This window comes from Amia ocellicauda, chromosome 11, assembly GCF_036373705.1.
Source record: "Amia ocellicauda isolate fAmiCal2 chromosome 11, fAmiCal2.hap1, whole genome shotgun sequence".
In the NCBI taxonomy this organism is placed as follows: Eukaryota; Metazoa; Chordata; class Actinopteri; order Amiiformes; family Amiidae; genus Amia; species Amia ocellicauda.
This window is the reverse complement of record NC_089860.1, coordinates 14,714,376-14,737,233: the sequence shown is the minus strand read 5'-3', so window position 1 is coordinate 14,737,233 and position 22,858 is coordinate 14,714,376. Positions and strand designations below refer to the sequence as shown.

General features: G+C 39.2%; 2 protein-coding genes across 6 annotated transcripts in view; one reads left to right on the top strand and one right to left on the bottom strand.

Moving 5' to 3' along the window:
* Window positions 1-14,162, top strand: part of arap3 (ArfGAP with RhoGAP domain, ankyrin repeat and PH domain 3) — a 34,859-nt gene extending 20,697 nt beyond the window's left edge. For 2 of the 5 annotated variants that reach the window (XM_066716654.1, XM_066716655.1), the window contains exons 9-34: window positions 177-361; window positions 692-798; window positions 1,132-1,331; window positions 1,447-1,532; window positions 1,696-1,878; window positions 2,107-2,257; window positions 3,045-3,173; window positions 3,360-3,513; window positions 3,760-3,862; window positions 4,065-4,263; window positions 4,448-4,511; window positions 4,904-5,067; window positions 5,428-5,640; window positions 5,830-5,935; window positions 6,204-6,351; window positions 6,748-6,816; window positions 7,042-7,116; window positions 7,692-7,809; window positions 8,393-8,521; window positions 8,771-8,907; window positions 9,195-9,277; window positions 9,622-9,657; window positions 9,879-9,942; window positions 10,101-10,238; window positions 10,639-10,677; window positions 11,605-14,162. In XM_066716654.1, coding sequence (XP_066572751.1) covers window positions 177-361; window positions 692-798; window positions 1,132-1,331; window positions 1,447-1,532; window positions 1,696-1,878; window positions 2,107-2,257; window positions 3,045-3,173; window positions 3,360-3,513; window positions 3,760-3,862; window positions 4,065-4,263; window positions 4,448-4,511; window positions 4,904-5,067; window positions 5,428-5,640; window positions 5,830-5,935; window positions 6,204-6,351; window positions 6,748-6,816; window positions 7,042-7,116; window positions 7,692-7,809; window positions 8,393-8,521; window positions 8,771-8,907; window positions 9,195-9,277; window positions 9,622-9,657; window positions 9,879-9,942; window positions 10,101-10,238; window positions 10,639-10,677; window positions 11,605-12,093 — 3,569 coding nt within the window. In that variant the 3' untranslated portion in view covers window positions 12,094-14,162. Of the gene's footprint in view, window positions 1-176; window positions 362-691; window positions 799-1,131; window positions 1,332-1,446; window positions 1,533-1,695; window positions 1,879-2,106; window positions 2,258-3,044; window positions 3,174-3,359; window positions 3,514-3,759; window positions 3,863-4,064; window positions 4,264-4,447; window positions 4,512-4,903; window positions 5,068-5,427; window positions 5,641-5,829; window positions 5,936-6,203; window positions 6,352-6,747; window positions 6,817-7,041; window positions 7,117-7,691; window positions 7,810-8,392; window positions 8,522-8,770; window positions 8,908-9,194; window positions 9,278-9,621; window positions 9,658-9,878; window positions 9,943-10,100; window positions 10,239-10,638; window positions 10,678-11,518 lie in introns of all 5 variants that reach the window. The other 3 variants (XM_066716656.1, XM_066716658.1, XM_066716657.1) reach the window with 3 other exon arrangements.
* A 1,247-nt stretch (window positions 14,163-15,409) lies between these two features.
* Window positions 15,410-18,498, bottom strand: LOC136762997 (proteinase-activated receptor 4). Its single transcript, XM_066716659.1, has 2 exons — window positions 18,375-18,498; window positions 15,410-17,490 (listed from the first exon to the last, which is right to left on the bottom strand). Exons 1-2 carry the CDS (start codon window positions 18,463-18,465, stop codon window positions 16,457-16,459), a joined length of 1,125 nt encoding a protein of 374 aa, XP_066572756.1. The 5' UTR covers window positions 18,466-18,498; the 3' UTR covers window positions 15,410-16,456.
* Between the last annotated feature and the right edge of the window lie 4,360 nt (window positions 18,499-22,858).

Below are 22,858 nucleotides of genomic sequence, written 5' to 3'. Positions count from 1 at the left end.
AAAATGAGTAGGTTTAAGGCAGTGTGTATATTTAAACACGACAGGCCTCCATCACATCCAGTTTGTTGAATATGTAGAGTGTGTTTTCAGTGTGCAGGATGAATGTGGATTACAGGGTGTGCACGTTCTGCCTCATTAAACAGAAAGGACCACTATCTTTCTCCCTTCCCCGGCAGCTCAGCGCAATGAGTGGTGTAACACACTACAGAACAAAGTGAAGGATCAGCAAGTTAGCTCCAGGCCCCGGTTTGGCCCCGGCAGCCACTGCCAAAAGAGTGGCTATTTGGAGCTGAAGGGAAACAAGCACAAAGTATATGTAGCCATCAACACTGACCAAGTGTGGCTGCATAAGAATGAACAGGTGAGCACATCTACAGTGTCTAGAACCAAGAGGAACACTTTTATTCTGACAATGTATTTTTGACATTTTACCCTTAAGAAAACATGAGTAAAATGCTGATTTGTCACCATACTAGATATGGGTCTGAAAGGTTGTGGCTTATAAATAACAAACAAACATATATGCCAAGTTACTATGAGGATGGCATAGTTTTTTGTTAAAACGATCTGTCCAAAAATAGAAATGTAGGTTTTTGTTGTAAATAAATGTTTAGTAATCCTGTAATTTAATGTGAATTAGTTTTCTTTCAGAAGTGGTCTTCGTTCTTAATCTTTTTTCCTTTTGTTCCAGTGTTTTAAAAATGGAATTGGGATCAATCTAATTGAGGTCCGAGGATCTACAATCAGAGACAACAAGAGCAAGAGCTTTGAACTGATAACCCCCAGTAAAACTTTCAGGTAACATTTGCAAGTTTGAGAAATAATGTCTTAAAGAATTACAGTTTCGGGTGAATTGAAAATGTCAGCGGTTATGGCAATTTTTCAGCGGTGTTTCAGACTGTTTCTAAACAAACAATTTCAACGAAAACAGTATCTGAGTTCTTAAATCACGGGGATCTGTGGGGACCTGTCAACATGTCAATCACATGCTCAGAAACCACTAAAGTAAGATTTGCAGAAGTTACAATTTCTCCCTTCAAAATAGATATATGGTAATAGGGTTGTGTCAGGAAGCCTTGTGTCCTGAGACTCTAGATACGCAGAGGTCAAATCACTGTCTGCTCTCTGTAGCTTCACTGCCGAGTCAGAGCGCGAGAAGAAGGAGTGGATGGAAGCACTACAGGAGTCCATCGCAGAGACTCTCTCCGATTACGAAGTGGCTGAGAAAATCTGGTCCAACAGGTCCAACAAAACCTGCGCTGACTGCAAGGCTATTAACCCCGACTGGGCATCCATCAACCTTTGTGTGGTTATCTGTAAAAACTGCGCAGGTGAGTTGCTCTATCTAAAGCAATAGTTCATAATGTGTTTTTTGTTTTTCTTTCCTTCTTTCTTTTTCATTTCTCCACCATTCCAACTAAGGCAAGTGTTTTTTTTTGCCTTAAGGTCAGCACCGTGGTCTGGGCACAACCATCTCTAAAGTACAGAGTCTGAAACTGGACACCAGTGTGTGGAGCAATGAGATTGTGCAGGTGAGAGGAGTATTTGATTTTTGAGGAATGATATAAAATCCTTCACTTAGATTTCGGACCTCTGCATTAGGCAGTAAACACAAAAGTCGTCTGCAGTGCGATACACTTCAAAGTATCTGGCGTTTGACAGTGTGTCATACTGTTTGTCTCTAATATGTCACAGCTGTTCATAATGCTAGGGAATGACAAGGCCAATGAGTTCTGGGCCGCTCGGCTCGCCCCAGCCGAAGAGCTGGACTCTGACGCCACTCCAGAGCAGCGGCGAGATTTCATCACCCTGAAATACCGCGAGGGGCGATACCGCCGCTCTCACCCCAGCATCGGCACTCAGGAGGAGCTGCTTAAGGTATGTCAACACTGATTTTTCAAGATTTTAAACTATTTGAATGATCTCCAGTCTAACAATGGATTTATTGAATATAACATTTCATGGCCTTCTGTATTAATATTATTGAAATACGTTGTGTTTCAGAGCTCCCTCTGTGTGGCATTGTCTTTCAGTGCTTAGTATCTAATCATGTTGAACATTGTGTTTATATTTGAGTTTATATATGTGTGTGTGTCTTTTCCGCAGGTCTTGTGTACTGCAGTGACAGAGCACACTCTTCTGAAAACAGTCACACACATTTTCTTGGAGGCCGAGGCAGCGGACTTATCCGTCTCTAATGGATATGACAAAGCTGATCCTAAAAGCACCTCAGACTTGCATTTATACACTACCTCAGGTGCGAGTATACCAAACAATTGTGTGATAGAGCCTTGAAGATGACGTCTTCTTTTGCTTCTGAACTATCAGACGAGGATTATTTCAAAACCGTAGGAAAGAAACTAGTCATGAATCTTAGACCATGTAACACTGAATTGTTCTCCCTCTCCTACTTACAGTATGTCCTGCTGTTTTTCCTTTGTTTATTATTTATTTTCCAAGAATAAATTAATTGTATGTATTTATTTATTAACGATTATTTCTTACCAGATGCCCTTATCCATGTATTTTAGGCCTATTTTTTATTAAGGAAGGTCCTTTTTGGTTAGATTGTTCTCTGTTTTATATTTATTCCTTTGTTGAAATAAATATCATATTTATTTGGATGCAGGGGTAAACATTTAAATTGGGGTCTTTTGTTATTGGGAAGAAATTGCTATGGTGATACTCTGTCAGATCCCTTCAGGGAACCGAAATGATAAAGAAGGCTACCCACACTTGAACAGGCATAACCCTCTCCTTATTGCATCTAATGAATTAGTGCCTTTGTGTGGGAAGATAATTTACAAACTGAGAGATCAAGGGAAGGAATGCAAGATGGCAACCAGATCCTTCTTGTAAATATTTGAAACCTTCAAAAATCAACAAAGTACATTTAATGGTTGGGGTGACAGTCCAATGAAATAATTAACAAAAATATCAACTACAAACATTATAAAAAAATCTAAAATTTGTCACTGGAGGGGTAAAACAATGAGCTCTTCTATATTTCCACTCTAACTGCCATGCTATCTTCCTGTTCCCAGCAGATTTCAGCTTAGAGGATGGGTCCCAAAGTGTGTATGATGAAATAATGCAGCCTGTCTTGTATTCTGGGTACCTCTATAAGGCAGCATCCATGAACAAAGGAACGCTATCCAGGAAAAACAGAGAAGGTAAAGCAGTTTCAAGTCTCCACAATAACAGAGTCACAGTCTCTTCTGCAAATGGATGTACAACTCAGTTTCATATTCCTTTTGCCAGTTACTGTAGAAAACATTTAGTGTATTTAATTTGACAAATGGTAAAGTACGGTTTCTGTTTTCATGACCTTAAAAATAACACCAGCGTGTTGTCGACAGATTTCCAGAAGTACTGGTGCTCAGTGGAGCGCTCTCTCCTCTTCTATGAGTCTGACCGAAGCCATGACCCAACCCTGAAGATCGATATGAAACATATTACCTGCTTAGGAGTCAGCCGGCCAGATTCATGTAATAACACTGGATTTATAGATAGGTACGAAACATGACTCAAGATCTGTTCAGCAAACTACTAATTGCTTTTGATTGCTGTGAAGGTGTTATAAAGGCTGCGTCTCTCACTTTGAAACAGGAGCTCTAGTTCGCTAATCTTGTGGTTGCTTTTCCTTTTTAATTTCGCTCTCTCACTCTCTCTTTATATCGTTAGTATCATTGTATTCTTATCAGGTTCTATACCACTGTGTGCTGAGGGTTTTATCAGTGCTTTTGTGCTTGATTTTAGGTTTCGCTACACTTTTGAACTGTGCTTATCCTCTGAAAAGCTGTATCAGTTTGGTTTAGAGACCCCGGAAGCTCTTCACAGTTGGGCAAGTGCCATTGCAAAGGTACAGCATTGGATTCACATGTCATTCACGTGTCACACATCCACCCCCCTGTGTCTACATGTTTTTCATTAGTACTCATAAATATATTACTTCATGTACAGTCATATATCGCTTACAATATGAATTAAAAATGCCCCTGCCCCCCAGTGCTGATGTTCGCCTCATACTGTCAGATAATCACATGAAGGTGCTTTCCCCACAGGGCTCCACCCCGCTGAGCTGCCACTGCCTCCTAGCCCGGGAGTTTGAGCGCGTGGGCCGCCTGCGCTACAAGGCCATGATGGATCCCGAGCAGTGGAAGGAGGGCTACTTCGTGCTGCAGAAATCCAACCTGTTCATCTGTCCAGGGAACGACGGGGCTGCTGAGGACACGGTCAATCTCAAGCGACTGCAAGAACTCAGTGAGTCCAAACACTGCTGTTCCTTCACCACACATCATGTAGTTCATTAGAGATGCTTTATTTTCATTACCGTTTCAATACAGCTTTAATTGTTTGTTCTTCTGTGTGTGTATTCACACTTGGAGACAGTGTCAGCACATTGTTTGTGTATTCGTTATTAAATCCTCCTTCTCCTTTCTCTCAGGTGTCACCTTCCAAATTGAGAATAATGAGAAGAAGGACATTCTGGTACTAGTTGAAAAGGGAAGGTTAGTTTTCAATCTTTCCATCTCTTTCATGATTACGTAGCATTTCATCAGATATTAATATTGGCCCTTTTCAACCTTATTCGTGTTTTAACCCTTGTATAATGATGGTTGTCATTTTTATTTGAAGAAAAAGGGGTGCTCTTTTCCTTTATTTTGAACGCACATAGATTGAAATCTTTTTAATTCTACATTTGACAAAATTGTTGATACAATGACTGCTTATACACATCACAGAATGTATTTCTCACCGAGGGCAGGTTTGATCTTGATTAGCTGTGCCCGTTCGCACACATTAGCGTCTTTGTGCTGCAGTCAGCTGCTCGGGCCCACCACGGTGACAGCGTGTCCACAATGGCGTTCCTTGTCTGAGTGCGGTGGTTGTGTCGCTGTAGGACGCTGTACCTCCAGGGCTACGGCCGGACGGACTTCTCCCTGTGGTCTGCCGACATTCAGAGAGCGGCGGGAGGGAAGGGCAACGCGCTGCGAGACCAGCAGCTCAGCAGGAATGACATCCCGATTATAGTAGACAGCTGTATAGCCTTCATCACCCAGTATGGTTAGTTGGCTTCTTCTATCAATCTGGTAACAACCAGACTTTCATCTTTCTCCATAATCCACCAATTGCTGGTCCCCATGTCATTAACTGAGGCTGATGTTCAAGTTTCAATCACACAGTTTTCCTTATTTCCATGTTCTGCAGTTCTGTATTTGGATTATCGAAGTATGGATGTAACTCTCTGGCCCAGAAAGCAAAGAAGCACCCATTATTTGTGATTATTATAGTGATAATGATCTTGCTATGCTTAAAACTAATTCATCACAATTTTGGTTAAGTGTTTTGTTTCCTATTCTGGAAAATGTACTCTGAATTAGACATGCTTCGCTCAGTATGTGACTTTATGCCTTTGCTACTAAGGGCTGGGACACGAGGGCATCTACAGGAAGAACGGGGCAAAATCTCGGATCAAACTGCTGATGGAGGAGTTCCGCAAGGATGCCCGCAACGTCAAGCTGCGCATCGGGGACAACTTCATTGAGGATGTCACGGACGTGCTGAAGAGGTTCTTCCGGGAAATCGACGACCCCGTTTTCATGGCGGGTCTCCACTCGCTGTGGCAGGACGCTGCAGGTGAGTGTCGCAGGTCCTTTTGATCTCCGAAGTATGAAAGTCCAGCTTGTGTGACAGGCTGATACGTAATCTTTATATTCAAAATGAAATGGGAGACACCCGACATTTGCAGCATGCTCGGGAGACGTATCAATTTGCTCTTTGTTCTTTGACCTTGCATTGAACATGTCTCCTGATTGTGTCCCGCAGGGATTTCCAATAAGCTGCGGCGCCTGGAACGGTACAAGGAACTGATCCGCAACCTGCCGAGAGTCAACAGGACCACGCTGGCTGCTCTCATCGGGCACCTCTACAGGTCAGCTGCATGACTGTTGTCAGTTGGCATTTACTGAAAGGCTTCTTACAATGTCTTAGAACAATGCCCATGTGCCAACACAGTAGTGATCTGTGAAGATCTGAATATTGTTCCCAGTTTAATCAACCACCCTTATGATTTCAAGGAAACATTTGTTCAATTTTTTTTGTGTGTTTGTCTTTGGTTTTACCTTGTGTGTGTGTGTGTGTGTGTGTGTGTGTGTGTGTGTGTTTATTATTATTTAAGTATGGTGCTTGTTTTATTCTAGGGTCCAGAAATGTGCAGACCTGAACCAGATGTGCACCAAGAACCTGTCTCTGCTGTTCGCTCCCAGCCTCTTCCAGACAGACGGGAAGGGGGAGCACGAAGTGAAGATCATCGAAGACCTCATCGACAACTACCTTCATGTCTTTGACGTGAGTGTATTTATCGGTTTATTGGAACGGAAGTACGTTTATGATGGTGCACACAAAACACGGTTTGTATGTGTTGTGTTTTTTTAATCAGGGGTTCAGACAGGAATGAAAAAACAAACCAAGCCAAATCATATGTGGGTGGGGAGGCTGTCAAGCAAAGGTTTGTGTTAAGATAAGATAAGATAAGAGTGCTTGCTGCTCTTAAAGGGAAACCAAAAGACTCAAAGCACAAATGATGTCGATCTGTCTGGTAAATCCACACTATATGATTCATAAATAGAAAAAGAAGTCACTAATAAGTCACCTTGCAAGCATCTCCATCAGACAAAAACTAGTTTTTGTTTGAATGTAATGTTATGCCAAGTCAAACTTATTACCCAGTGTTTGTATTTACAGATCGATGAAGAGCAGAAGACACAGATTGAGCTGGAGATCAGCCTGATCACAACCTGGAAGGATGTACAGGTAACACTGACTGACATCTGTCCCGTGAGACTGTTTATACAACATGATTGATTATGAGGAATATATATATTTTGTTGTATTGATATAGCACCCACACCTTTGGAAACTGTGTGCCGCATTAAAATAACATTCAAAAGTTTATTAATAACTTAATTTCTTCGTTTAATTTAACCAACCTCTTTGAATTAGTTTGTTTATATATATTTTTTTGTTTATATATGTCAGCTGTCCCAAGCGGGTGACTTGATTATTGAAGTGTACCTAGAGAAAAAGCTACCTGATTGCTGCATCACACTTAAAGTAAGTAAAGCGCTGCAGGATCCACACATGCGGTTAAATGTTTGTCGTCTTTAGTTTTCACATGACTGCACAGAATCCACAAATGGAACAAACTGATAAGGACTGTAGTGGCATTGAGTCTGATGTATCTCCTCCAGACATGCTGTGGAATGTTTTGTTGAACAGAAGATAGAACTGTATATTATTTTTCATTTTTTTGAGCAATGGCATGCAAACATACATTTGAAAGTTCACAGATAATGCTAATATATGTGCATTGTATGTATATCACTGTGTATTGGACTGTGACTTGCATAATTTACACTAAAAGCTTCAATGTATTACTGAAAAACAATGTATAATAGTGGCATCAAATGTAATGGGATTGAAGTGGTGTGTGATTGCTTTTTAAGATCAACTGTTATATCTTATTTATTTACTGCCAACATCAAGTTCCTTACCTTTATGTATATACCTATTTTCTTAGGGTGCAAATTTTCCAATTCTGTAGTTACAGATGTTCACCACATAGTGGCGCTTACTCCCCACATTTGTAAGTGAGCGAGTTGTCCTGAGGACTCATGTTGTTTTATTAGGTGTCTCCAACAATGTGTGCCGAGGAGCTAACCAATCAGGTCCTGTACATGAGGAATGTCCCAGCAGGAGAAAAAGAGATCTGGCTGACATTTGAAGCCATTGAAGATGGGGAGCTGGGTCAGTATGAGAACCTGATGATTCAGGTTTCAGAAGATGTGGAACCAAGCAAAATGCCATGATGAGGTTTAGCTTACAGAAACACACAGTCAAAACTGAAATTAAAAACAAGAAATGCTATCCGGAACTCTGAAGCTTAATAAACCCTCCACTTCTCTACAAACACAATCTGCTCTTGAAGTAAAGCTGAAAGAAAAAATAATACTTGGAACTGAGACAGAGTTCAGATTTATTACCCACCTTTCATATGTTTGGTGCCGACTGCTCATGTGAGTAGTGTATGTTAGTTATTATTCAGAATTATGATCTTGTATTTTGCATTTTTAATTTTTTGTATGCAACATTTGTATTTTTATTACGACATGCAAAACCACAAGTCTCTCCTACTGCACTAAGCTCTCTTTTTTGAGGTGATAGTGTTTTTGTATCTGATATGTTCAAAGGTCATTAAAATATAATTATCAGACACAATCTGAACGCGTGAGGCACATTGCTGGGTAATCTATTGCACCACATTCTCGTGAGATGTGTTTTGAGGCATTAAGAGTAGTTAATCATGAGTTGTGTTTGTGTTCTGCCACAGAGAGGCCCCTGCACCCCAAAGAGAAGGTCCTGGAGCAGGCGCTGCAGTGGTGTAAGATGTCTAATCCCAGCTCAGCCTATCTGGTTGTCAAGAAGGTTCCCAAGGGTGAAGCAATCAACATATTCACAGGTAGAGAGTGTTAAAATTAGTTCACAATACAGGCCTCTGACACAAGGCAATTTCTGACATATACAATATAAGAAAATGACATCCTCCACAATAAATTACTTCAAAAGCCTTGTTTGCTTTTTTTAATGAATTACAATGCCAGACCATTATCACACTCTGAGCTCTCTTCAACGGAGGCCTTTGTGCCTCAGAAAATGGATGTCTGTAGTGTGTTTTCCCTGATGTCTGTGTTCTCCTTGTGTGGGCCAGCTTACAAGAGTGAGATTGTGAAGAGTGGCGTGTTGAAGTGCCGAGAGGAGTCTCCCAAACTGCTGCAGGGAAACAAGTTCCAGGAACACACATTTCAGATCCACGATCGCAAACTGCTGCTTCTCAAGGACAAGAAGGTGACGCCCCAATCATAGCCCAACTCATTTTCGTCCCCACTGAAAATAAAACTAAAGAAAAACAACCTGAAGTACCTATTCATTGTTACATGTGAAGCAGCTTGAGTGCTAAACGATATGTAGATGTTGATTTTGTCTTTATGTTCTACTGTTTTGTCTCTCTCTTTGCTACTAAAGCTGTCACTTGGTTTCAAAAGCAGTCCTGTCTGAGGTTTTGTTTGTTGGTTTCCTTTCAGACGTATTTAATTTGTTTTCGTGTTTCCTCTTCTGTTTCGGTTTTATTTCAGAGCAATAAATCTGAGAAAGAATGGCCATTGAAAACTCTAAAAGTCTATATTGGGATCCGCAAGAAGCTCAAAGCGCCAACGCAGTAAGACTTCCCTTTATACCTGTCTGTTTAGATAACTGCATAACTTCTGTAAAATTCATTGTTTAAATTTCCCCCTGCACAGTACTTCTTGTAAGATGTCGGTAAAAATGTGGATTTGAAAATGTGCTGAGGTTATCAAACCAGTGTTTCCCATGTTTAGTTGTTGTTGAGGTTTTTCTTTATAAAACCAGTTTCTCAATTTAAAAGAACAGAATCAAAGACATTTTTATGTTTTAAACAATTGCTGATGAAATAGGTTAAAGCAAATTACAGATATGAAAATTAGATATTTTCTTTCCACTTTTTTTCACATGAAACAAAAATAAAATGTGTTTTATTTTCAGGTGGGGTTTTACTGTGCTCTTGGACAAACAGCAGCTGTAAGTAATTAATCTGATAAGTCATTTGAAGGGCAGTGTGGCACGATTTCAAAATACTATGTCTCATATATGCTATAGTGTTTGGAAAGTGCCTGCTAAACATAAATATGTATGTTTATATCCTCCCTGATTCAAAAATTGAAGGTTTCTCAGGTGTATAACTGAAATCTAAGCACCCACAGTGTTTGTAAAGCCGGTAAGAATCCCGTTTGCTTCTACAGATACCTCTGCTGTACAAGTGAATCTGAGATGTGGGATTGGATGACCTGTTTCCTCAAGGCCCAGGTAGGCCTTCCTTTTCGGACCTCCCTAATCTGTCAATAGGAACTGTTGTTAACTATTACTTTCTTTAAGAAAAGTTCCTCATGTGGAAAAGCTTTGCATGGATGAGTTTGCCCATTTTCCTGTAGAGTTAAACACTTTGTCATATGGTTCCTTTTCAGCACGATGACCTCCGACCCCCCGTATTAAGACGGCATTCTTCCTCAGACATTTCCAAACAGAAATTCGGAACAATGCCCTTGGTGCCTATCCGTGGGGATGAAAGCAACTCGACCATGTTGTCCGCCAATCAGACCCTGGTAATGTCCTGTGGATGCCGGTTAACTCTGTAAATGGGGGAGGAACATGTGTTGCTCCCTTCCTGTTTTACTTCCTGTTTTACTCATACCAGGTCAGGCCCTTCTCTGCCTGCTGTTCTCCTTTCTAACAACCAGGTCTTTCTGTGGATGTCTGCCTAACATTGTGGAAACACTCTAAGGACAAGTGTAGGTGTTACTGTTTTAGCGTGCCATTACAAATGAAGAAGAGCAGAACAAACGATGACAAAGAATCACACTGACAGTAAACCTGTCCTCGGCTCCCTGCTTCGGCCCCCGCCTCCCCGTTGGCGTGTCTGTACTTGTTGCCGTGTTGTCGTTCCCCGCTTTGGTGGCAGCTCAGCGTAGCAGCTCATTTGCCCGTCTGTTTCTGTCTTTGCAGCGAAAGCTACATGCTAGGAGGACGCTCTCCATGTTCTTTGTAAGTATGCCTCTGCTTGTGTCTGCCCGCAAAACTGTTCAGAGCTCCTGTGGACACGCCATCTGCCCGTCTGTGCATGTCTCGTGCATGCAGTTCCGATGGTGCTCTTTTTGACATTGTCCTTCATTCTGCAGTGTTTGTTCTGTCTGGCATTCTCTCTGTTCAGCGTGTCATGAAAAACAATATGGGAAACCTATGTTTAAGCAAGAGGGCAGTTATATGAGTAACATTTCTTTTCTACAAACCAGGTCAACATTGTTATGATCGTGTTATCTTCACGCCCATGGTTTCAGAATAGGACACTGCATCTTGGCTTGAGTGTTTAATACCATTAGTTCTATTTTCTAATGTTTTACTGGGGGTTTTCATTAACAAAAATATTTAATTTGCTGTATTGTAAAACTACAGTACCTGTTTGTCCACCAATGGGCCATCCTTACACAGGATATAATTTGTCCCCTACTGTTCTTCAGTGGTTTTAATTGCAGGAAACTGAGAATGTAGTTATTGTTCTATGGGGCCCCTAAAGGCAAAGCTTTGTGTTTTACACCTGAGGTATATTTTGAAGTGTTAGACTACCGTGCAAATATGTATACATTTTTGGTGAAACTGCTGCTAGTCAGTTGCATTGTTTTCTTTCTGACACATTTGAGCCAATTGGACTGTGCAATTGTTGTTTTTCAGAGCACTCGATATTGTCTGTTGCTTTTCTTTTTCTTTTTTTTATAATCAACATGTGCATAATGTGTGCTGTTTCCTGCCTAATAATCTGCTATAATGGTGGAGAGAATAACATCCATTCATCATCCATCCTTTCACTCATTTGCTTCTTACGTTTCAGTTGTTTCATTTCTCCAAAAAACCAAACCCTTAATTTATTTATTTTCCGTTTGCTTTTCATCATCCGTCATTTCACCGTTATTCCAGCCCATGAAGATGCAGCAGGATTCCTTCGAGGAGCAGTCGGAGAGCCCCGAGCCGCTCTACGAGGAGGTCGGGGACTTCGGCAACCAGGTCTTGAAGTCCTTAGAGACCAGCTTTCTCACGGCCACTGACACCGAAACCTGCGAGATCAAAGAAGTGACGCCCCTGGAGAGGCCGGTCAGTCTAGGCCAGAGAAAGACCGCGTCCCTGGACAGGATGATCGGGCCCAACCCGGTCAAGAGGCTGACCGCTGACCCTCCCAGAGGCCTCACCCCAGCTGCCTCCTTGGACACACTGAGCAACCAGCCCCTTTTCTTGGACGTCTCTGCCCACCCTGAGCACGAGGCTTCTCTCAGACCCTACCCCAGGAAAAAGGTCTTGGGTCTTGGTAGTCCCACACAAGACAAACTCCTCCAGGAGCTCTCGAATGTATTTATAAAGAAGAATGAGTCGGACAGCTTCCCCAAGCAAGAGAGTGAGGGGATCCTCTGAAAGGGGGGGGAGATTGTCGTGTTGAAAACGTTTCCCCCACTTGTACAGTTGTGTGAAAGTGTTTAGAAGCACTGTGGTGTTGCTAATCCACTGTTCAACATCAATGGTCATCGTTATCTCTTAAGAGGTCAGTCCAAAGTGTATATACTCTCCCAAAATTGTTAGCTGACCGACTGATGAGATGTTTCCTTAGACCTATTCTTTATATTATTGTTTGTATTGCGCTTATAAGTCGCCCTGGATAAGGGCGTCTGCCAAGAAATAAATAATAATAATAATAATATTTCAGCATAATCCTTGCCCAGAACTAACCTTTAGTTTTAGGAATATATCAACTATTTATGTCAACTCTTATATATTTTAAATAAATATATTTTGAAACGGGTTTCTTTCCAGTCCAGTTGTTCCACAAGGTTTGGTATGGGAGAAAGAAAGATTACATTTTATTTTTATTATTTTTGGTATTATCAACAGAGCAGGCATCACTTTGAAAATCAGCAGCTAACTTCTGGTAAGTTTAGTACTGCTCAACCGCACTTACATCGTCTGCCAAAAATAGTATTGAAAGTATTAAGATTGTGATCTAAAAAATACTTTGTGTCATATGAACACTGGATTGAGTGTCAAGTCTTCTGTCCGGCCCATTATGGCTTTACCTTCAGTCCTTTAGGTCTATGTGAAAAGCAGTAAAAAGCAGATGTACTGTGAAAAAAATGTATGTATTCAGAAGAAAACATAGTTAAATAATACAGCACACAATGGAAAAGATGGATCATGGGGGGATAATCTTCAGTTTAAAATGTGTGTGTGTATATATATATATATATATATACTTTGCACGCTCTGTTTCTTTTTCTTTATAGCTTTACTTTTGACTAGCTGTTTAGTAAAAACAAAGTATATATTTTTTTGTATTGAAGCTGGAAGAGTGAAAAAAGCAAAATCACAATCTCGGCTAAAGAAAGAAACACAGATGATTCCCAATCAGATCCTCTGCACAGAAAATAAAGACACACATATGTTCTTGTGACAGCAGGTGTCAGTATTGGACAAGGTCCTTTTATAGGAAAAAAGGAACAGAGGAAGAGAAACAGACTACACATTTATGCAAACCAAACTTTTTTGGCCCTTATGAAACACATTAATTCATTTTATCATTCATTATTATCATTATTTATAATCTTTACATATATCATTTCCAGCAAGATTTAGATGAGCTTTTATTAATACAGCGTTTTGGTTACAGTACCTAGCTGCATTCGAAAGCAAAAACAGTTGGAACAGCTTTTGCGTAACATGGGCACTGGCAGAGATAATGTTTGTTCTGCATGTAAACTTCCTCCTGTGCGACTAATAGCCATATGTCATAACAGTGTTATTTGTACTTGAATTAATTCAGTCTCTTGGAAACACACACCTATTAGTGTTATTAGTGTAACATGATGTATGATGATGTAATGAATATTCATTCGTGTAGAATCTGAAAGTGAAAATACTTTTTTACAGAACCAAATTATTTTGCCATAACAATTGAAAACCATAGCTGACCAGCATGACATCATCTGATGAAAAATATGTTTTTATCATAATATCTATCTATCTGGGGGAATTGGGTAGAACGTGAGCAAGCTTATGTTGACGTTAAATGGAAGGGAAAACTCAATCCCCAAACAATTAACACAGTGAACATTTTCAGAAGTTTTTCTGACCTCACCTTTAGTATCTGAACATGATGCTTAAAAACAGTAGACCTTGGCAATTTGGTCCTGCCTAACTAAGTGCTGCACTTTGGATTAGATCAGTATTGTGCTTAACTGTTGGAACTTTTAACATCTAACAAGTTCAGTAATGAGATTCTGATCCTGTATAAAAATATTTTTAGTAATGTCATTTTATCTTTTTTATGGTGCATAACTACTTGTAATGCTCAGTATAACTGTAAATAATGTACAGTTGTATATGTCTACCATTTGTAACTTGTTTATTTACCTTTTTTAAAGGATGTGTACATTAAATTTTGAAAGAGGAATTTGTTTTTCACATCTTATTAAATTAATATTTGTTTTCTATATTGTGTTGATGCCTGATTATTAATTATAATTTAATGTATTAATATTAAAACAGTATTAACATCGGAGAGAGATAAGTAGTAAAGGTGTGCAAAATATTATGAAAATGTTTTCCACAATGTTTTAAATCTTAAATCGTGTAATGCTATGGTCACACTAGGAGTGCACAGTACACAATCGCTTAAGTACAGGGCGTCACACACTTAAAGACTGAACTGAACACGACCAGGAGGTTGCCAATGTTGCAGTTTGCGTTCATCTGTGTGGACAAATGCAAAAAGCAGACAGAAAAGAGGATGTGTGTAAAGACATGACTGGGGAGGTGAGGGCAATAGCTTGTATACTCTGTGCGAGAGCAGAAGCTGAGCAACGGCCACAGGCTATATTTATCCCACAGTGTGATCATTGCATTGTAGGTCTCAATATTTAGCACAGACCTGGGTCAATTACAGATATTAATTGGTATTTGTATTTGAAAATATTATTTTCCCTGTATTAGAGATTTTTTAAATAACCTGCCCCAAAACAACCTTTGTTATTTGAAGTATCTGAATAAAATATCTGCTTTTTCCCCCCCACCTAATTCAATAAGCTCAACTCTCATTGGCTGCTGCCGGTCTCTGTGTGTCACGCTGATCACGTCACCCTATATAGTTGGTGCTGATCAAGGTGTAAATATTAAACATGTTTCATAAAATCGTAGTGGCTCCGACTAGCTTACAATCGGATCAGAGATCAAGCGATGGCACCGTCTCACACTACATTATCATCTGGTAGCTGCTTGTCATCACATTCAGTGCGGATTTGTCGGGAGGGCCAAATTGGGCTAAAATTGGGCTACAAATCATGTAGTGTGACCTTAGCTTCAGATGAAGAAACCCAAACTATAGTTTATCATCTTTTGACTAGTAATTTTAAAAGACAAAACAACAAAAATGTGAACAACGTATTTAAATAGCAGTGTATACACTTTTGATGTACTGATAGAAACTATGTTGAAACTCCATTCGTAATATTTTTTGTGTTGGGTGCAGAAAGGCTGCTGGTTACTGTGTTGCTGAAGACTAGGGTGGTCTAACAGACCAAGGGGTGAATGCAAACTGAATACAGGTATTCAACCAATATTAATAATATTTTTAAAATGCCAGTCTCATCTTCTTGTATTTTTGTTGATTGTACGAAATTTGTTTAAAAGAAACAGAAAAATGTACTTCCTCAATTCAACATTCAATCACATTGTGTGGGTATTTAATTTCATGTGTATTTCAATACACAGTTGCAGTCAGCAATTTATTGATGGAAACTAAATAAAATTATCTTCACATTCACATTGCTCTCAAATGGAAACATGTTTTTGTATTGCACTTGAACATCACTCTCCTGAATGGGATTTGATTACAGACACACCCAGCAGCACCCAGAAATCTGTAAGTAGACCATGTTGGGTTGGTGCTGGTGCTAGTAGGAGTAAATTTCAAGATGGCTGTCCTTTCCAAAACCAAGCAAGAAATGCCAGGTGACTGTTGACTTCTGAGTGTTTTATTTTTTGTGTCTTTTATTTGCTCATCCCAGGTTCATTCTTCCCTTCTACATTCTGTAACTCTGCTATAGTTCAATGGTTCAATTTGTTTTCCAGAAATGGTTAAACTGATTACTGTATTTTAAAGAGAAGTGCATTGTGGGAATACTGACACAATTACAAACTGGGACCTGGAGTGAAATGAATCCCACAGCCCAAGTGTATTAATTTAAAAACTCTACAACTGTAAAACATGCCATGATGCAACAAAAAATGTTGCTAAATAAGCATGATGACTTGCCCTAGATCAGTTATGGTAATCTGCATTTACGTTGATTTCCTGTAATGCTTACAAACTTTTTAGTGCAACATTTATTTTTATAAACAAATTTTCTAAAAACACATATTATTCTTGATTTTTTCAACAAGTGATTTAGCTTTTCTGTGTATTTAAAGTGAATGCTTTACATTTACATTTTAAATACTCTGAAGCCTATTGACACTGACCGTCAATACCAACTTCAATACTAACATATGTATTGACATGCTTGAGTTATATATATTACACTCATTACATACCATGACGAAATTTAAAAAAAAAAAGCATACAATGTCTTAGAGGAACTGAGTATAGCCACTGGCAACAGTGGAACATACAGAGTTTGCAACTATTATTTAGTAATTCATAAAAGATTGCTACAACTATAAAGATTGAGAGCTTTTGTTTAAATTTGACTGTCCAAACCATGTACTTTCCTGATGAGTTTCATAACTACTAAGCTTTTAGACTCAATTCTTCAGACTTAGTCTTGTATGACACGCTCTGCTCTGTTCTTTCTGATCCCTGGAGGCTTCCTCGAGCTGTAACCCTACGCAGTGCCTCCCTCACTTTGACTCTGAAGTCATCTGACACGTACAAGTACAGGAAAGGGTCGATGCTGCTGTTGAAAGTGCTGAGCACTAGGCTGACCATGTAGGGCCGGTACAGGCGACTGTCCTGGAGGACTTGATCTCTGTTGTAATGGAGCAGCAGAATGACATGACTGGGAATGTAGCACACCATGAAAACAGTCAGTACTATAGCACAGATCTTCACAGTTCGGGCAAAAGGCTTCTCCTGTCGAGACAGTGAGCATATTATGGACACATAGCAGATTAAGATGGAGAGGAAAGGGAGGATGAATCCAAAAGCAGTCAGAGATGTGAAGTAGTAGGCAAAGAGGTTAGTCTTCAGATCAGCTGGTAGAGCATCATGGCAGGTGATCATGCTGGTGTTGTTGATGTGGTAAGACTGTTTTATTGCAACAAACGGCACCATTGCAGCGACTGCGATCGCCCAGGTCATGATGCTAACTGAGATGGCCAGCTTTTTGCTCCTGAAACTCTTTGCCGAAAAGGGGTGGACCAGTGAGATGTAGCGGTCAATACTGATGAACATGAGGCAGAGGATGGAGCCATACATGTTGCCGTAGAAGGCTGCTGTGACGACACGACACATTGCTTCTCCAAAGATCCAGCGGCTGCCCATAAAATAGTAGACTATTTTGAAAGGCAGAAATAAAAGGAGAAGGACATCTGCAATCGCCAGGTTGATGAGCAAGATTGTACCCGGCAGCCTCTTGACCTTGGTAAGCAGGACCCAAAGAGCTAATATGTTTGCTGGAAGCCCCACCACAACCACCACTGTGTAGAGGATGGGGATTATTAAGGTTGAGACTTGATCTGTTAGCAAGTTTTCTGTGGTTTTATTCAAGGTGTTAACAATGACACCATTTTCACATCTGCTTTGGAGAGTGAAAGACCGGGTTCCTGGTGATGGAAATAAAATAAATGTGTTTTTAAAATGTCATTTTTAGTGTCTTTTGTACTTCAGTTTTCAGATTCACTATATATTCTGAATTGGTAGTTGTAGAACTATCTCCATTGAGCACAAGGTATGGCAACTTGTATGTAAATAGCATAATGTGAGCACTCCATTTCATGTATATAAACCTGTTGCTTGATCTTTATTTAATCTTATCTTCACTTCTCATTCTTCATAGTCTGATATATTGTAATAGTGTCCTACTCATGACATGTATTCAATTATGCAGGACTAATCACAGATACTTCTATATAATAAAATTCCCATCTACAACACAATTCATTATGAGCTTATGTTATTATTATTATTATTATTATTATTATTATTATTATTATTATTATTATTATTATTATTACTACTACCTCTATAACCTTAAGACATTTAAACAATCTGTTAAATCAATGTTCTACAAACACACATGAATTGTAACCCATGTTGCTAAATACACTTTGTTGAAAATCAACAAATGTATATAATATATAGGAACATAATACGCGATTTTCAGAAAAGTTCATTCTTGTAAGAGCATATCCAATATTTAGATTTTGATAACTTTAACTTAATACTTTCTGTTCTGTCCTTTAGCAATGTTACAGTGATTCACGTGAGCAGTTTCCAACCAAGTAACTGTCAGATAAGTAGATCACATTATTTAACAATTATATATTTTATCCAACAACAATATATACAAATACAAATAATTGAAGATCAATTGGAGATAAGCTGAGGTGGTTTCACAAATGAAATATATAAAGGACAAAATATAAGTGTCTTTTTAAGGGATTTAAGATGAACACCAGCCTCTCTCCTCTATTTTTTTCTCTCTTACCTTTACATGATTCCCCTTTGATAACCAGACCAGTCCAGCTGAGAGCAAAAAAACTCAGAAATATTTTCACTACAAATTGTAAAGACACCATGTTCACAGAGCTTGTCACAGGCCAGCTCTCAACTGAAACTAAATGTTTGGTGTCAGTCTTAGTCATGCCACAGCTTCCTCTTCAGAAGACAGAATGTATGTATCTATACACTGCTTTGAGGGTTTGAGTCACAAGCATGTCTGTGGACGGAAATGGCAATGTTAAATACCTAACAAGTAGTGGATTTTCCAGACCCTAAAAATATACCTTTAGCACCATTAATAATTCAATTTATAAATTCAATCAATAAACCTTTATAAGATATAACAATCAGATGATATATACACCATGGAATTACACTCAGCTTTAAGAGCAATATGTTAAATAAATAAATCATGATTCACACATTTTTGTCCCTTGTAGAAGAAAAACAATGCCAGTAGGTCAATTGAATACTTCAGGGTATGCACTTCCACAGTGCACCCTAGAAAAAGGATAGACAGGAATCATGGATATAAAGAAGGTTGACTTAATTCTAGGGCAGGATACAACCTTTCACTCTAAACCTTTCGGTTCAATCAATCATGTAGATGCCTGAAGTCATACCACCTTGAAGTCTAATCTCATAAGCTAAGCAAGGCTCAACATGGCTTTTAACTAGATACCTCTAAGAAAAAGAATTGCTTGAAGTGCCTGAAGTGTCCTTTAGGTGATACATTTTCCACGTGTGCTAGAAACTCCGGCCAGTCCTGTCAGAAACTCCAGCCCATTACAAGCTGTCCTTAGTAATGTGAAGGCTCTTATATTATATTACTCCCGATGTACTGAACTGATGCTCCACATTGGCCTTTCTATCTCATCTTGGTGACAGTGAACCTTCACAGGTTCACAGGTTCACAGGCACAAAATAATACGGAAACCCAAAAACACTTCAAATCCATGATTTCTTTAGCGTATGTTTTTGTTTTCAGTCATTGTCTTTGGTCATGTGAGCTCCTGTCATACTAAGCGTATTTAAGAAGGGGTTAATTATGTTGATGTGATCTTCATTTTTTGTCAATTGTCAAGGTGTCATCACATCTTATCATTATCCTCCACTAGACATTGTGGGGTACTCACTAAATAGGAAAATATAACACTTGGATCCATATCTAAAAGCATAAGTTTTGCTATCTATACACGATTGACTGATGGATTGATTGATGTATGTATAAGCTGTTTTGAAATTGGCCTAACCAAGATTCATGTATATTGAGAAGTAGGTAGAAGGCATCTGAACTTGTCTTACTGTGATATTAATGGCCACCGCCAAGAAACAACAACAGCAAACTCCTGCTTAGAAGAGAACAAAGGATATGATTTTCCACTTCCTGTTTCCTGTTGTTCATTAAGCCCTGCGATTAAATTCTCTTCAGCTGAAGATTAGCTTAATAAGCATGGAAGATGAGGTTAAATGTTAAATTAAAGAGAAAAAGATCAATAGAAAATGTGAGTACCAAGAGTATAATTATAGGTTCATGTTGTGATGAGATCAGTCACACCTAGTATTTTCAGAACATTAGGTTATTGTAGCTTTACATTTATTTATATACTAATATACTAATGAATGAGGATTTGTTTGTGGTAGCCTCATGGAAAATTGTATTGTTCTTCTTTTTCTTCTTCTTAGTAGTAGTAGTAGTAGTAGTAGTAGTAGTAGTAGTAGTAAAACACTAGCAAATAACTCGTTAAACCTTTCAGAAAGTTTGTTTGTTTGTTAGAAGCTCATTTGAAAGCTGACCTTGGCCCAGCTGAAAATGCCTGCCAGAAAATAGTATTTAAGCAGATAACGTAGTGTTTCTTACAGTATGTAACATAATATGAATAATAAGAGGAACAGGGCATTCCAGACAGAATATGTCCTTGGATAAAACTATTTAGTGAGAGGACATTCACTTTTGTATATATTTTTCTAGTCTAATCCAACATGTCTGTTATCTTGCTTCAGTTACATCCTCCTGTGCATATATCCACATATTGGATAATGATCTGAATTCATGTGACATTTTTTAATCTATTTTTTATCCACAACCAGATATATTTATGCTTAGTGTGTACATTCTCTAAACTTATACAGGGTTAGTTCAATTTTGATAACCACCTTCTGGAAAATTCTGTGGTCGCAGAGAACAAAACCAAGGTGGGGATTGTATCAATTAGCTTTCAGCCTGCTAAGCAAGCCAGTGCAAGTCACAAGAAACAGATCTGTCATGTACTGTGTGCCCAAAACTTAAGATGTATATGTCATGGCACGAGAAGTGTATGCACCGGCTGTGTGAACTATGCCTTGTTGCTTTGCGAGTGTGGCTGGAGCCCGCCTTTCAGAGAAGACAAGCTGCAACAAGGGCTTAAAGGATTAAGTTCATTCTCACTGCCAGTTTTTCACCGAAAAAGGTACCCTCTGCCAGTTGAGTAATTGTGCTGAATGTTTTGTAATGGGCGTTTCGCTCCACTTAGCAATGAGGATGGTCCACCAGGCCTAGTGCTTTAAAAACTAGCCTTGGGAATAAACCCTTTGTCCTCAAGAGTTGATTATTTTCTGTTTGTTTGTTTTGTTAAGCAAGAGGAGGTTTCATCTGTATGTGTGCACTCCACTTGAACTCAAATAATTACTAGCATAAGCCGAAATAACATTTCAATATCTGTAGAGCATTCAGGAGTCAAACAAGATTTAGGCAGCTTCTCATTTTGAAATGCACTAACAGTGCGAAACGTTTTGGTCGTGTCCGTGTGAACCCTGCCTTGTTTCCTTGCCTGCTTGAGTGTTGCCGCACAGCTGTTGAGGCAATTTAAAAGGAGACGGATCTTTTTTTCAGTTGAGGGATCTGTGTGGATCTGTAGGTGCCTGTGTGAACCACTTTAGAGAGAGAGAGAGAGAGAGAGAGAGAGAGAGAGAGAGAGAGAGAGAGAGAGAGAGAGAGAGAGAGAGAGAGAGAGATTTAAAAGCCAAAGCAACCACAGGATTATTTATCTAGAGCTCCTGTTTCAAAAATGAGAGACAAGCAGCCTTTATAACACCTTCACAGCAATCACGAGCAATTAGCACTTTGTTTGGACCTTGCATTTTCATCACAATCCTCTTTACAGTGTTCACCCTTTCAATACTATGACATACATACACATTAAGAAAAGTTCACTTGTGGAAAAAGTATGTCTTATTTTGCTACGTAGAGCATCAGTTTGATTTGTGGTCTGCAAATCAAACCTATACAATAAAACCCAATGTTTCCTTCAAAATGAACTCATGATTAGAAAATAGACTCTGCTTTAACAATAGTTCAATCTTGAGATACATATCTGACAATTCAATCAAAAGTCATTTTTTGTGAAACTAGAAATGTACTGACTACTATACAGCCATTGCAGTCCACATCAACAGACATTTGACTGGCTAGAAGGAACTAACTAGTTTTGTACAATTACACACTGGTAGTAGGGCTCTGACACCAGCTAAATGAGAGGACTGGTAATAGAATCTTAGCCTAATCCAAATTTGACTAGGAGGTAAAAATTGATGCCAATACTCTGTTTGAAATATGTCACTACAGTCACTAAATGTGGACAACTTGTCTAATCTTGATGTTAATCTTCTGAACATAAACTTTCCCAGTTGAAAACTTAGTCCCTGTTAAAGGTAAAGTTATTGAATACATCCACTGGTATATATTGTAAGAAATCAACATAGTAGGAAATCTATCGTTTTCTGAGAATAATAGCATGCATGGACTGAGATATTGTGCCCTATTTTCAACTCACCAGTGGCTAAAAGCGAGAAAGACATTAGCCACAAAACAATCCACCCAGTTAGTTGCCCCAGTTATTTCAAACAACTCGTGACTGTTTTGATTGGATTGAATTATGCCTAAATGACTGCATTGTTGCAAAGATTTCCCCGGAGGGACCCCGTAAAGACCATAGCAGCATTCCTCCCATCCCAGTCTTTCCCCAGTTACCAAAATCAATAAATAAAGAATATGTTAAAAGGGTATAATCCCAATGACGACCCTGCTTTATCACGTCATCTCCCTGAGGACAGAAAAAAAACACACACACACACACACACACACACAACAGCAAAAAAAAACAAAAAAAAAAAACATTAAATTCACGAGACTGAACGTCAAAGCTGTCACCTCTGAAAATGACCCCCAGATTCGTAGAGGGGGCATTTTATTTTTTTCAAATGGACACACTTTATAACTCAGACTCAGCCAGAAGACCCTCTTCTCATTTTTACTACCCTGCGCTTCAAATGTTGTTGCTTGGCTCTCTGTACATTAATCTTCTTTTCTTTCTCCATCTCTCCTTTGCTGCTCCTCTCCATTGTGGCCGGGCTCATTGTAATGTGAGCCTGACTTCATTTCTATGCACTGGCAGGCAGGACGGCCTTCTCCTCCTTTTTTTCTTTTTTTTT